Source organism: Theropithecus gelada, chromosome 18, assembly GCF_003255815.1.
Source record: "Theropithecus gelada isolate Dixy chromosome 18, Tgel_1.0, whole genome shotgun sequence".
Classification (NCBI taxonomy): Eukaryota; Metazoa; Chordata; class Mammalia; order Primates; family Cercopithecidae; genus Theropithecus; species Theropithecus gelada.
In genome coordinates, this window is record NC_037686.1 from 28133587 (window position 1) to 28149548 (window position 15962).

Here is a 15962-nt window from a genome sequence, read left to right on the forward strand (position 1 = left end):
AAATATGGGAATAAAATCATGTCAAATGCTAAAATAAAGTTTTGGGAATGATGCTCATTCAGCAAATCTTCGACAACCATCTGTGGGTTGGCCCTGGGCTGAGTGATGATGACACAAGGTAATGAGTGGTAACTTGTGGCCACCAAGAAATTCTCAGTCTAGTGGGAGAGACAGTGAAATACAATAAATTGCTTTCCAGCCTCAAATAACCTATATGTAAAATATATTAGTTTATGCACATTTGCCTTTTTCTTAGCCATGAGAATTCTAGTTGGTATATAAGCAGATAACAAAGCCATTGCCATTGACAGCAGATAGAGAAAGGGGCTGTAAAGAGGAAGGTGCGGTAGTCACAGTTAAAATCTTTAGTGATGTGTCTTTAGTATGAGAGCTCCAAGTGTGGGGTGAGGTTGGTGAAAGCAACCTGTTGAGGATCTGTGGGGAGCCTGGCAATAGGCCCTGTAGGAATCTGATGTGTGAGGACTTTAGTAGTTGTGGCCTTGTGACATTGTGCCACTGGGTCTGAAAAACCCACCATCTCATTGACCATGGCATGCAAAGTGAACTGTGCTTGTACCCATTAATCACAGATTCCTCTATTGAAGGGCTTTTTTTTTTTTTTTGTCAGAGAAACCCTCAGATTGTTGCAAGCATAGTAGGCCTACTTCCACAAGGAAGCAGCTACTTGTCTAGCTTGGTGTGTCAGGACAGGCTGCCCAGGTGAGAGGGATGTGGGCATTGTAGGAGAGTGAGCAAAAGCAGGTGGATGCAGACCCAAGAGTTGAGTGTAATGGGAGTACAGAATGCTGGGAATGTGGAGTCTCAAGAAAGGCAGGACTGATTTAGAGGAATGGATAACTTAAGCCATGGTTAAAAGCTCATGGATGGAAGAAGGCAAATCTGTTTGATGTAATCCTGATGTTTTTACTAGTATTGAAAACACTGAAATCTGTTTTTACTTACTTATTAATTTTTCTGTAGGATAAATTCCAGTTTACTAACTGGTATTTTCTTCTTTAAAGAAAAGGGTTGTTGTTACCAACCTGAATGGTCACACTGCCCGAGTCAATTGCATACAGTGGATTTGTAAACAGGATGGCTGTAAGTATTAACCAGATTGTTAAAGTTGATCTCAATTGCTTTCTGATAAAGTATGGTTAGCTATTTTTTTCTCATCACTTCTCTTAATTTAGCATCACCTTATATGATGTTATACAATCAGAGAAACAGAAGAAAAATGGTATTCTCAGTGAGAAATCTGAACTGTATTTTTACTTCGTAGCAGTTGAAGCTTGGATTATACAGCAGTGCTTAGGATAAGGGTAGTGCAGCCCTAGACTTGGGCAGGATCCCGTCCCACTTCCCCCGTTGCCCATAACCTTTGTTAAAAAACTTGTAAGCAGGGCCTAGACTGAGGCTATGTTTCAGAGACTTGGTTTCTTGGTCTGTTTCTGCCATAAACAAGCTATTGCTTTTTCTTTTTATTCTTTTTTCTTTTATTTATTTAAAATTTTAGATTTTTTTTTTTGCCAACTGGTTGGAGACGAGAATATTTATTTTTTTTAGAGACAGGATCTCACTTGTTGCCCAAGCTGGAATGCAGTGGCTCCATCAGAGTTCCCTGCAATAGCTGGGACCACAAGTGTGTGGCACCATACCTCTCTAGGTTTTTAGTTTTTTTTTTTTTTTGAGACGAAGTCTCACTCTGTCCCCCAGGCTAGAGTGCAGTGGCGCGATCTCGGCTAACTGCAAGCTCCACCTCCCAGGTTCACACCATTCTCCCTCCTTGCTGTGTAGCCCAGGCTTGTCTCATACCCCTAACCTCAAGCAGTCTTCCCTCCTTAGCCTCCCAAAGTGCTGGGATTATAGGATGAGCTACTATACCCGGCCAGCTATTGCTTTTTTAGGCAAGACATTACATCTCTACTGACCCTAGTTTGCACCTTAATAACATCTGAAAAGTAAAAGATCAGACTAGATCAAGAGTGTCTTAGAGGTTTGTAAGACCTATGAGATCAAATTATTTTCATAATGATATCAAGAAGTTATTCACAGTATTCATTCTTATTCTGTCATGAATGTACAGTGTTTTCCAGCAGCCAGATGATGTATGATACTGCAGCAGATTAAATACAGAAGCAGATAGGAAAATCCAGCTATATTCTAATAAAATCATATGTTAAAGAGATTTGTAGGAGTGTAAAATAGTTCCTCTCTTTCATTAAGTTTTTGTTTTGGAAACCATTGGGGTTTTTCCCCATCAAAATGTTATATATGTTCACACATCATGGAACCCTAAGTAAATGGTTAAATACATATTTTTCGTATTTGTCAGTTTTAATTTCTAATGTGGTTAATATTGGTACATATGGTTCATATAATCAAAAGCTTTTTGGGGTCCTCAAAAATTGTAAGACTGTAAAGGAATTCTAAGACCAACAGTTTTGAAAATTTCTGGGCAAGATTATCTCCAGGTCTCTTCCCTCTCTTAAGATTCTGACACTAGAATTTTCAGTTAAAATATTGGTTGCCTTTAGATGGTGCTCTCAAAATCCTATGATATTTCTTTAGTTGCTTTAAATATACCTACTGCAGTGTAGTTATGGGTTCTGAATTAGGTTTATTTTTCATTCCACACTCATTTGAGGGCATTTTGAGCCAGGCACAAATACAAAATTTTCTGAATTATTAAGACTTTGCTATGATTTTATAAATGATGTTTAAAAAAGTTTAATAAGCTACTTATTTCATTTGGTTCTGTAGGATTAGTCACGTGTTAGGTCAATAAAAATCATTAAATGGTACAAGGGATGACTGTTAGTGTGGATAATAAAACATAATTGCAATTATATTAATTGCCACCAGATAACATCAAAGACTGACTCTCAGAATAGGAATTTGTTATAAAATATTAATTTAGGCTTGTATGTTTTATCTTCCTTTTAAAAGTGAGGTTACATAAAATGAATTGCTTGTGTATTACTGTAATCTATAACTATTATGATTGATTTCCTTTAATTGAACTGTCAGATAATGCAGATAGCCTTTCCAACCATTTGTCAGTGATATATAAAATTTTAATATCATTTTGTATTTTTAATATGTCTGAATTTTAACATTACTTTTATGTATAGACATTCTTAAAATCATATAGTTAGTTAAGTGGCTTAATTACTGTGACGCATGAAGTTGAGGCCCATGATCACAGTTGGCTGGCAGCAGAGTTAGGACATGAACCTGGGCCTTCTGAGTTCAAATCTAATGCTCTTTAGTCCAGCTGCTTCCCTGAAACAAATAAAAAGAAAATCCAAACCCAAATTAGGTTATTTACCCCTTTTTTTGGGTACTACTTTTTCTTCTGTTATCACTGAGAAGTAGCAAGTGTTTAAAAGATCTATTTTGAAGTAGGTCTCTAATTTCAACAATAAGTCATATTCTTGGTAGTAGCACCTGACTACAATGTTTCATATAATGTTCCTGCCAAGAATGTTTAGCCTGTATCTAATCATGAGGAAACAATCAAACAGATTGAGGGACATTCTGCAAAATAACTGCTGGCTACTATCATTGTCACAAAAATGAGGGGGACTAGGAAACTATTCTAGATAAAAGGAGACTAAAAAGGTGTGATATCCAAACATTCAGTGTATTTCTTTAGATTCTGAATCCCAAACAAAAATAGTTTTGAAAGGCATTCCTGAGACAATTAGGACATTTTAATATGGACAGTGTATTATATAATAATACTTATAAATGTTAGAATTTTTGAATGTGATAATTGTATTGAGGTAATATAGGAGAATATTTTCGTCCTTAGGAGATGTATGGTCTTTGAGGATCAGAGATCACAGTGTCTGCCACTTACTTTTAAGTAGTTTGCCTCCTAAAAGGTGTGTATGTGTACGTATATAGAGGAAGAGTAAGATATTAAGCAAATATGGCAAAATGTTACCAGTTTGTGAATCTAGGTAGAGAGTACAGGGGTATTGTTTTTTGGTGTAGCTTGGAAATTTTAAAAAATTGCAGAAAAAGTGAATAAAGATATTTACTGAGATATAATTTTTTTCAGCCCCTTCTACTGAATTAGTTTCTGGAGGATCTGATAATCAAGTGATTCACTGGGAAATAGAGGATAATCAGGTGGGTAGACATGTTTATAATCATAAGAAATGACTTTTTTTGTTTGTTTTTTAAGAGGTAGAGTCTCACTCTGTCACCCAGGCTGATGTGCAGTTGTGCAATCGTAGCTCACCTCAGCCTGCTAAGTAGCTGGGACTAAAGGTGCCTGACACCATGCCTGGCTGATTTTTGCGTGTGTGTGTGTTTTTTGTTTTTTGTTTTGTAGAGATGGGGTCTTACTTTGTTGCCCAGGCTGGTCTCAGAAGTGATTTTTATGTTTACTTTTATTTTTAATTTTTTTCTTCAACTGTGTTGTTCTTTTATGAAGTTAATCTTGCTCATCAGCAACACAAATGCTGTGTCTTTTGTACTACACAGGCCCCGTACCCTTTGCTCGGATTTCTACTCCCATATTTGTATGCTGTTAACTGTCTCTGTGAATTTCCTGTCATTTTGGAATAATTTTCAAACTATTCTTACTTGGGCTGATCTGTTTTCAATGCTTGTGGCATACGAATATAGATTTACAAGACTCTCCTCAGTGCCACCCCACCCTTCTGTCTTGTTATGTTTTTAAAAATCCTCTGATTAAGCTATAACTGTGCTTAAAGATGTGAAATGAGTATTTTCAATAGATTTAATTTTTTTAGGGGGTAATGTCAGACTTGTTTAAAAAAAAAGATTATAAATACGAAAAGTATAAAGAAGGAAAAACCTATACAAAATCTGAGCAGAGTGAACTTTCTGAAGAATGTCAGAAAGTCTCTAGTTATATGTGTATAATTATGCATAACAGAAATTATATTGTATCCGAGGATTTTTTAAGCGTTTTTGAGGTGAGATCTGGCTGTGTTGCCCAGGCTGGAGTGCAGTGGCTGTTCATAGGTAAGATGATAGTGCACTATAGCCAAGGACTCCTGGACTCAGGTGATACTCCTACCTCAGCCTCCTAAGTAACTGGGACTGCTGGCACACAGCACTGCACCTGGCTTAAGTGTTTTTTCCAAGAAGCCAAAGGCTAATCATTCTAAAGAAAGTTAGTGTACAGACCCTTATACATGAGTATTATGTGCACCTTCTTTAGTGGCAGAATTCTGTTTTAAGTATTATAATTGGAAAAACAAATGAGGAGACATTTAAGGAACACCACTATTTCAGCAGACAGTTTATAGAAGATACCTTTTGAAAGAAGTGGTGGAATGTCACACATTTGAAACTTAAAAAAAGATGAACCCAAAACATCAGTAGAAGGGATGCCAGAGGGAATAATCTTGATGGCAAGTAGATAGACTTGATAAGCAAATGGGATTTCCCACTTCTCTTTGCTTTTTTTCTGTTTTGCAGTCCTACTTGAATTAGGCAAGTATCATGAGTAGATGCTAAAAGTACTTAGTACAAGTTTGATGGAGAATAGAATGTTTACTCAATGCCAAAGTATACTCATATTATCACCCAAAAAAAAAAAAAAATTAACATCACAGTGAAGAAAACTGGCAGACAATACTTCTACTAAATATGAAGGTTAACTTCACTAAAACTTGGACAGACTGAAACCATGTGCCTCCTGATGGGATGTGCTTATGTAGTAATGCTGTCAAAATGTATATTCTGAGTCTCTTCATAATGAAAATCACATAATCCAAAAAGAGGAACATTCCACAAAGTTGACCTATATTCTTCAGAATACCTATTATCTTCTCAGAGTAGATTCCTAGATATGAGATTGCTATGTCACAGGGTATTTACATTTTGTGTGTTGTTAACATGGTCAGACAGACTTCTTGAAAAGTTTTATTCTTTTCAACTTAGAGGACCTATTTTTGGCTCAGCCGTTTTATTGGCATCTTTATCCAATTAAATAAAGGTTAAAAAAAATCCTTTTTTTTTTTTTCCACAACGCTTCTGTCATTCTCTCTGATTCAGCTTTTAAAAGCAGTCCATCTTCAAGGCCATGAAGGACCTGTTTATGCGGTGCATGCTGTTTACCAGAGGAGGACATCAGATCCTGCATTATGTACACTGATCGTTTCTGCAGCTGCAGATTCTGCTGTTCGACTTTGGTCTAAAAAGGGTTCAGAAGGTAGGTTTGGAGACATGATAATCCAGACAAACGAAATAATATTTAACAAATGAATGACGAGCAGAAGAGCATATATATAATTTTTTAAAACTTTCAAGCAATTTTAAAAATACTATAATTCTAATCTAAATTTTTCTTTTGCACTTATTTAAAATTCTCTATACCATAACTTTTTCATGTAAGTCATTTTGCTCTCTGTAACATTGTTAAAATTTGGCCATTTAACTTCACATGGTCAGTGGGGGCTCAGGATTGACTTCTCTCATCTCCCTTCTGCTACCTGGGGCTGTGATGATGCTATCCAACCTGTCTAGTTGGATAAGCTCTGAGGTAGTTGTTCATTGTGTTTTTTATTATTTCTTAGTAACGTGCCTTCAGACTTTAAACTTTGGAAATGGATTTGCTCTGGCTCTCTGCTTGTCTTTTTTGCCAAATACTGATGGTGAGTATCCTGTTAAGTATATATTAAAAGAGCAGTATATTTGCATATTGTCATATAATTAGAACCTAAAAGAAATGTATTGGGTCTTAATTTTGTATCTAAATGTTTCTGTGAAACAAGATGTGAATAACATACTTTTATCATAATATTCAAGTGATCTGAGTATAGAACATAAAGTTAAGGGCTTATTAGGATTTTGATAGCTATTGATAATTTAAGTGACTTACTATATACTTGAGAGTGATACTGTTAGTTATCAAATATACTGTGGACGTGTATGGATCTATGGACATGTATGGAATGACAGGAAAGTATCTCATTCTTTAGAAGGTGAAGGTCTGGGGTAAGTTGAAAAAGTGTTGAATGAAGGTGGCATATGAGCATTTCTCTCAGAATGATGGCCCCTTCACATCCCGCATAATGACATTTTGCCCAAGACCACTTAAAATCTGCAAACAGAAAAATTTCCCTTTTGCTGTGAAACCTATCTGTACTTATCTTTGAGTATCTTCTACAAAGATAATAGCCAGTGTGAGTGAGTCAGCCTCTTTGCCTCCACAGTTACCTGGAAGACAGGCCAGGTGAAAAGAGGCAGGGCCTGGAAGCCACCAGCCTCTCTCGCCCTCTGTTGCAGGAGCTGCAACTCCATGGTTTCATGTTATGTTCCATTTTGTGCAAGGCTCTGTAGAAGGGGAAGCTGCACACATTCTGGCATCATAACAGAATTTCATTTCTTCCATCTGCATTCAGGCCAAGTAACTGGAGTTTTGTTTTTATTGTTTTTCTTTTTCTTTTTTTTGTAGTTGATCTAAAGTAAGAAAATCTTTGAAAAACACACTTGGTGGCAAGGCATGTCCTTAGAGAAAGTCTCTACTATATCTAGCAGAATCATCAGGGCTGCCCTTTGGCAATGCAAATTATTAATGATTTTTTATCTTATTAAAATAATTTAACAGTCACATCTTTCATAGCTTTTTAAAATTTTTAAATTTAAAATTTATTTATTTATTTTTTAGAGATAAGGTCTCATTTTGTCACTCAGGCTTGAGTGCAGTGGTGATCTATAGCTCACTGCAGCCTCAAACTCCTAGGCTCAGGTGATTTTCCCACCTCAGCCAAGTAGCTGGGACTACAAGCATGCTCCACTATACCCAGCTAATTTTTTTATTCTTGTAGAGACAGGGTCTGTTTATGTTGCCCAGTCTGGTCTTGGACTCCTGGCTTCAAGTGGTTCTCCTGTCTCAGCCTCCCAAAGTGCTGGGATCACAGACATGAACCACTGCGTCTGGATCCCCTTGCATAGCTTTTTAAATTTTTTATTTTATTTTTTTGACACAGGGTCTCATTCTGTTGCTCAGGTTGGAGTGCAGTGGTGCCATCACAGCTCACCTCAGCCCCCTGAGTAGCTGGGACTCCAAGCGCATGCCACCATGCCTGGCTAATTGCCTTGTATAGCTTTTTAGCCACATGCTTAATTACGTGCTCTTTTATTTATTTTTATTTTTATTTCTATCTTTTGGGATGGAGTCTTGCTCCATTGCCCAGGCTGGAGTGCAGTGGTGCGATCTCGGCTCACTGCAATCTCTGCCTCCTGGGTTTAAGTAATTTTCCTGCTTCAGCCTCCCGAGTAACTGGGATTACAGGCATATGCCACCACGCCCAGATAATTTTTGTATTTTTGGTAGAGACGGTTTTGTCATGTTGGCCAGGCTGGTCTCAAATTCCTGACCTCAGGTGATCCGCCCACCTCAGCCTCCCAAAGGATCACGCCCTAGGATTACAGGCATGAGCGACTGCACCCAGCCTTTTATTTTGTTTTAAACAAAGTAAAACATAACATTTATTTTGTTTTAAACAAAATAAAACATAATTCAAACAAAACATAAGGTCCTCAAATTAACAAACATACCCTTAAATCTGTGTGCATTAGCCATGATGCTAGGGCCCATAGTAGCTGTTCATTATTTAGTTGTCTTAACAACCTTTCCTCTTGGTCTTCGGGCTGACATGGTGAAAATACTCTCTAGTTGCTCTCGAGCGTAATTTTCACTTCTATCATAAATGTCATAGAATGGAGAGAAGGACTGGATTCTTATTTAATAGTCATTATAATTACCAAGTAACCACTGAATAGATCATTTTAGAGTGTTCATTTTATTCCTGCAGACATTTATTGAGCATTTTCAATTATTCATATAGTGGTGTGGGAAATTGAAGTCAGGATTCTTTACCTAGAGCTTACAATCCAGTACAGTTGATAATCATAACATGTAGTGGAATAGGGAACTCACAGTGAAGCCTGTTTTTTTTTCCCCAGTACCAATATTAGCATGTGGCGATGATGATTGCAGAATTCACTTATTTGCTCAACAAAATGATCAGGTAATAATGTTTATTAAGAGGCTAGAATTATATTCTGCTTAGTTATATCTCAATACGGACTATATCCAGATTATAGAATTTTAGAGAATGTTCTAATCTAAACCAAAATAATCCAATAGAATCTTTTTTTGATAGTCCTCTGTTAAGATGGTTGTCTACTCTGAACACCAAGTAACCACTGCCTTGATCATCAGGCTCAGAGTTGTTAGGGGGAAACAGGTCATTAGGTAGGGGAGGAGAGATGGAAGATGCTGTGGTAGTTGTTTTTCTCTTAAAAATTTAAACAAGATACAACATACGTACAGTGAAGCATTCCTAGAAGTATTTATTTGCCCTTCTGAGCTTTACTTAGATTTTAAGTGATTAAACTAAAGGAGAGAAATTTAGAAAGGGATTGGTTAACTCTAAACTCATTTATTTAATAGTGAGGATACTTGTTTCTTTGCATTCTATAAGAAGGTTAAAAATGGTTGTGAAAGTTCAGCTATTCAACTTTTTTTTTTTTTTTTTTTTTTTTTGAGACAGAGTCTTGTTGTCTCCTGGGCTGGTGCAGTGGTGAGAACATGCGTCACTGTAATCTTGACTTCCTAGGCTCAAGCAATCCTCCTGCCTCAGCCTCCTGTGTAGTTGAGACCACAGGCATGTATCACCATGCCTGGCTAATTTTAAAATTTTTTGTAGACACAGGGTCTCACTTTATTGCCCAGGCTGGTCTCAGTCTCCTGGCCTCAAGTGATAGTCCCACCTCCTCAGCCTCCCAAGGTATTAGGATTATAGATGTGAGCCACTGCCCAACCCACCTGTTTTTCTATATTATATCTACAGTATGTATCATTTTACATCATAAACATTTAAAATATTTGAGATTACAAATATTATATTATCTACTCAGAGGTGCTCCAGTTAGTGATTTAGATATCATGTGATGGGTTTTTCATTCCCAAAGGAATGCTTTTTCCTGTCTAATCAAATAGTGTTCTCAGTAAAAGAGCAATGCAGTAGGATTGTCTGAGACCAAATGATGTCACTGGTATACATGAAGATGTTAAATTCTTATATCAAGCCCAATGATTTTTATCTTACTAGTTTCAGAAAGTGCTTTCTCTCTGTGGACATGAGGATTGGATTAGAGGAGTGGAATGGGCAGCCTTTGGTCAGTATGAAATTTTGCTAATGCACATACAGTGGGAACAAGTATGTGTTACTTCCAATAAAGCAGCCTTTTATGTTTTAATTTTTAAGTTTTCTTTGTATGTTATGTTTTTCTATTGTCCCAATTAGAAAGGAGGATGCTTATCCCTTCTGTTAATTGTTAGTTGGGTGGTAGATGATTAAATAAATTGATATTTATTAGATGACACTAGCTGTCTTGTTCACCTGCAGACCTTCTTGAAAAGTTCTTTGTAGAACTTAGTAGACTATATATGAGTATTACATGTTATAAATATGTACTAGCATTGTATGCATATTTCTCAATGTTACTAAAAATGAATATAGATCAAATGAATTGGAGGGTAAGGAAACAAAGTGTTTTTTTGGGGAAATCTAGAAATATATATATTATAGAGAAAAAAGTCTTATACATAAACTTCACAGTATGTTTTAAAATTAATATTTAGTATTATTTTTTAATTAGGTAGAGATCTTTTCCTAGCAAGCTGTTCACAAGATTGCCTAATAAGAATATGGAAGCTGTATATAAAGTCAACATCTTCAGAAACTCAGGATGCCGATAACATAAGACTGAAAGAAAATACTTTTACCATAGAAAATGAAAGTGAGTAATAATGAAAATATCTGATAGAACAATACTTAGGTCTCCTAGTTGGTTGATTTTTTTTTTTCACCACCCACCTATGTGAAGGTTAGTTTTTCACAAGTGTTAGATTCCTAGATTCCTATTTCTTTTTTCTTTCTTTCTTTTTTTTTTTTTGAGACAGAGTTTCGCTTCTTCCCCTAGCCTGGAGTGCAGTGGCGTGATCTTGGCTCACTGCGACCTCTGCCTCCCGGGTTTGAGCAATTCTCCTGCCTCAGCCTCCCAGGTAGCTGGGATTACAGGCACGCATCACCATGCGTAGCTAATTTTATTGTATTTTTAGTAGAAATGGGGTTTCACCATGTTAGCCAGTCTGGTCTTGAACTTCTGACCTCAGGTGATCTGCCTGCCTCAGCCTCCCAAAGTGCTGGGATTACAGGTGTGAGCTGCTGTGCCTGACCTCTTTTTGTTTTTTTTGAGACATCTTACCCAGGCTGGAGTGCAGTGGCATAATCACAGCTCACTGCAGCCTTGAACTCCTTGGCTCAAATGGCTTAGCTTCCTGAGTAGCGATGACTACGCCATCACACCCAGCTAATTTTTAATTTTTTTTGTAGTGATGGAGTCTTGCTATGTTGCCCAGGCTGTTTTTCAACTACTGGCCTCAAATGATCCTTCCACCTTGGTGTCCTAAAGTGTTGGGATTACAGTTGTGGGCCACCATTCTTGGCGTGATACTTTGTATTTTCCCATTTTTATGTGAGAGTGAGTCATTTTTCATATGTGAAATAGTTTTCTTCTAAACCATATTAGTAAGATTTTTTAAGTTGCTGAGAATAATGTTTAGTGCTTCTCAATAATTTGTAAAATATTACTAGATTTGCAGTTTTAGCATAGGAAGACCTAAAAGAATAATGTAAATTACTTATACATTTTATTGGCCTATAATAAAAGACAAGCTAAATCTCACCATTTGAGTAGTATATTTGATTCTGATTTTCCTATTGTCTAGCCTTAGAACAGTATCCCTGCATGGTAGATGCTGTTGGGATGTTGTTTTTGAAAGAGATGTTTTTGGATGTGTCAGTTATAAAGGTAGTTCTCAGCATTGTTCACCTAGGTGTATTCTGTTTTTTGTTACTATTCTTGGTTGTAAAGTTCATCAGAGTTGAGATTTTAGTGACAGTTTTATGGGGAGAATGAAGAAATTATATAACCAGCATATTAGGAGTAGCTATACCCAAATATTATTTTTTTTCTATTTTCATTATATTGTTTGAAAGGTCAAAATACTGGTTTCATTTTCTTTATTTCTGCATTTATCCTTTAAAAAAATGGAATTTGTAGTTGTCCATTCTTATGCTTCTATAAAGAACTTCCCAAGACTGGGTAATTTGTAAGAGAAAGAGGTTTGCTTGACTCACAGTTCTGCAAAGCTGAGGAGGCTTCAGGAAACAAATTCATAGCAGAAGGGGAAGCAGGCATCTTCTTCACAGGGCATCTCCCACCAGATCCTTTCCTTGACAGGTGGGTCTTGGGGGGATTACAATTCAAGATGAGATTTAGGTGAGGACACGGAGCCAAACCGTATCAGTATTTTAGGCTATTATATTCTTATAGTGAGTGAGGATAATAAGGAGGCTGGCATGACTTTTTTTTTTCCTCATGGTAGTTTAACAGTGGCTGTCTCAGAAAATTGTAAAAACAGAAGATTTTCCTTCATATTTATTTATAACCAGCTAGAACAAAATATGAGGAAAAATGTCTAACTTTTTCTCCTATAATTTTGAACAGCAGTTGAGGTTAAAGAAATTTAGAATGCATGTTCTTTTTTTGAATCCTAACTATCATATTTTGTCCTAATTTTTTTTTTACATAATTGCCCAACTGGCTTGGTTATGGAAATTTTCTTTTTAGAAGAACTTTGAGGAAATAATACCTTCGTTGCTTTTGTTATAGGTGTTAAAATAGCATTTGCTGTTACTCTGGAGACAGTGCTGGCTGGTCATGAAAACTGGGTAAATGCAGTTCACTGGCAACCTGTGTTTTACAAAGGTAGGAAGAAAACCATACACATATTCCTTACTCCAGTTAGATCTTATGGCATGGCAAGCTGACCAAATCAAGTGTAAATTGTTTTAGTGTGATTAGAAATCTCAAATACAAGACATTTTCAAGTTGACAAAGTGTAGTACTGCATTCCTGGTGTGCTAGACACTCAATTCCATTGAACATTGAACTCCTAAGTGGGAAAAGTGTGATTCCTGCCTTGATGCTGAGACTACCACACCCCCATTAACTTTTTGTCTTAAAAGTTTCCACTTGATTATTATGGAATTTAAGAAAAACTGACTTTCAGGCCAACTTCACTGGATCCTTTACCCTCGGTAATAACAAAGTTGGTACCACTGAGATACATTATTTATGAGAAAGTAAGACTCTGTTACTGCTTCTTTCTTTTGCCATTTATCTCCATTTATGGAGTGGCAGTTCTGTGCATGCTCAGGCTGGTGCTGGGTTTATAGCTATGTGAGGCATAGCCTCACATTCTTCCCTGGCCTCTTCCCCAAGGCAATAACAGCAATAATTAATTCTTAGGCAAACCACCATTCAGCTTTTCCTTACATTATGCCATGTTTGCTATAATTTAAAAAACAAAAAAGTTGGAATTATAGATATTGAAGACCCCTGTCATGTGTTCTTTCCTGAACATTTCCTCTTCATCCTTCTCTAGAGGCAATTACAGTACTGAATTCAGTGCATATCATTTTCATGCATGTTTTTATGTTGTTGCTACATATCTATATAGCTATAAACAATATTGTTTTATAGCTATTGAAATGATACCAATATGTATTTATTCTTTTACAGCTTGCCTTTTTAGCTTACCATGTTTTGGAGCTGTATCCATGTTGATTTGTGAAGCTCTAGTTATTTGTTTTTATTGCACGGTAGTAGTCTATTGTCTGAATATCCTACAACCAATTTATCTCTTCTTCTAATGGTAGACATTTGTGGTGTTTGCAACTTTTTGCAATTACAAATAATGCTGCAGTGAACATCCTTTCAGTACCCATGTTGTTTGTTGTGTTTTTCTGGTCATCTACAAACATGATGCTTGTTGATCACCTAAAGGGATTAGGTTTTATTTTTTAGATGGTGTTCTACAGCAGCCAATGAGATTATTGTCTGCTTCCATGGATAAAACCATGATTCTCTGGGCTCCAGATGAAGAGTCAGGAGTTTGGCTAGAACAGGTAAGAGTGTTGGATATTTAAGGAACAGAAAATTAAGTTTTGAACTCTGTATTTAAATCCTAAGTCTATATTGATACACCTGCAAATTTTCACTGTGTACATTAAAATAGTGGGAATTTAACAGTCTCTGGAATCAGTGGTTTCTGTTGTGAGAAATGTAGACTATTGATTAAGAATTGTTTTCTGTCTGTTATTGTACAGGTTCGAGTAGGTGAAGTAGGTGGGAATACTCTGGGATTTTATGATTGCCAGTTCAATGAAGATGGCTCCATGATCATTGCTCATGCTTTCCACGGAGCGTTGCACCTTTGGAAACAGAATACAGTTAACCCAGTAAGAAAAGAGTGTTTAAATAAAGCATTTCTAATCAAATAGAATGCATCCTAGGTAAATAGTATTTTACTTATAATAGTCTACAGAAACATAGTAGAGGCACTTTAAGTTCAAGTGACACAACTTTTCTCTGTAGACATTGTTAAGGTATTGAAATTTGCATGTAGGTAAATTTTCTACATAAGTGTACTGTATTCCTTTAAGCTATATAATTTTTTAATGAGAATTTTTCTGAAATGTGTAACTTTCCTGTCTTCTTAAAAAGTTAACATAATTGGATATCTTGTTGGACTGCTAGATCCCTATTATTGAATGAATGTCAGTAATTTATTGTGACTGACATTCAACACCTGGGCATGGTAGCTCATGCCTGTAATCTTAGGAACTTGAAAGGCTGAGATGAAGGATTGCTTGAAGCTAGGAGTTTCAGAACAGCCTTGGTGACAGAATAAGACCCTGTCTCCAAAAAAAAAACAAAAAACAAAAACAACAAAGAGGTAGTCTTCTCCCTTTAGTCATGTAACTGTCTCTCTACGGTATTCCTTCTCTTACTTTGTAATCTCATTTGCTTCTGATCTGCTTCTAGTTTGGGAAGATTAGATAGCAAAAACAGAGTGGCCAAGAGCACAGGCCCTTGGAGCTAGACAGCCTGGGTTCACTTACTAGCTATGTGTCCTTGAAGACATTAGTTAATCCCTGTCTCAGGTTCCTCATTTGTAAAATATGGGTAGTTTTTTTTTTTTTTTTAACAGGATCTCACTGTCACTCTGTGTGATCATAGCTCACTGTAACCTCATTTTCCTGGGGTTAAGCCATCCTCACGCTTCAACTTCCTGAGTAGCCGGGACTATAGGTGCACATCAGACCCAGCTAATATTTAAAAAATTTTTATAGACACAGGGTCTTGCTTTGTTGCCCAGCCTGGTCCTGAACTCCTGGCTTGAAGTGATCCTCCCACCTCAGTCTCCCAAAGTGCTGGGATTGCAGGTGTGAGCCACTGCATCTGGCATGTGGATTGTTAATAGCATCCACTTACAGGGTGTTTTTTTGTTTTTTGTTTTTTGAGATGGAGTTTCGCTCTTCTTGCCCAGGTTGGAGTGCAATGGCGTGATCTCGGTTCATTGCAACTTCCGCCTCCCAGGTTCAAGCGATTCTTCTGCCTCAGCCTCCTGAGTAGCTGGGATTACAGGCGCCTACCACCATGCCTGGCTAATTTTGTATTTTTAGTAGAGATGGAGTTTCACCATGTTGGCCAGCCTGTTCTCGAACTCCTGACCTCAGGTGATTCACCCACCTTGGCCTCCCAAAGTGCTGGGATTACAGGTATGAGCCACCGCACCCGGCCTGCTGGCAGGGTTTAAAGGCTTAAATGAGTTAACATTTATATGATATGCAAAACAAGGCCTGGCACATACTGGATGCTCTATAAGTGTATTTTATTTTATTATTGTTTTTAATTAACATCTACTGGTTTTTTATAAAGGATATTGCAAAGGAAACAGAGGAAGAGATATGTAGGGTGAGGTATGGGAGAAGGGGTGCCAAGCTTCCATGCCCTCCCTGGCCGTGCTGCCCTCCAGGAACCTCCATGTG

General features: G+C 37.0%; 1 protein-coding gene across 10 annotated transcripts in view; it reads left to right on the plus strand.

Annotated features, from left to right (window-relative positions):
* The window catches only part of ELP2 (elongator acetyltransferase complex subunit 2), a 39566-nt gene that overhangs the window by 2422 nt on the left and 21182 nt on the right, over nucleotides 1-15962 (plus strand). For 5 of the 10 annotated variants that reach the window (XR_003116615.1, XR_003116616.1, XR_003116617.1 and 2 more), the window contains exons 2-11: nucleotides 1023-1101; nucleotides 4070-4140; nucleotides 6043-6199; nucleotides 6564-6641; nucleotides 8959-9023; nucleotides 10110-10176; nucleotides 10660-10800; nucleotides 12739-12834; nucleotides 13936-14036; nucleotides 14238-14369. Coding sequence is in view for 7 of the 10 variants with exons in the window: in XM_025364873.1 (XP_025220658.1) it covers nucleotides 1023-1101; nucleotides 4070-4140; nucleotides 6043-6199; nucleotides 6564-6641; nucleotides 8959-9023; nucleotides 10110-10176; nucleotides 10660-10800; nucleotides 12739-12834; nucleotides 13936-14036; nucleotides 14238-14369 (987 nt within the window). In the remaining 3 variants the exon portion in view is untranslated. The remainder of the gene's footprint in view (nucleotides 1-1022; nucleotides 1102-4069; nucleotides 4141-6042; nucleotides 6200-6563; nucleotides 6642-8958; nucleotides 9024-10109; nucleotides 10177-10659; nucleotides 10801-12738; nucleotides 12835-13935; nucleotides 14037-14237; nucleotides 14370-15962) is intronic. The other 5 variants (XM_025364871.1, XM_025364870.1, XM_025364869.1 and 2 more) reach the window with 5 other exon arrangements.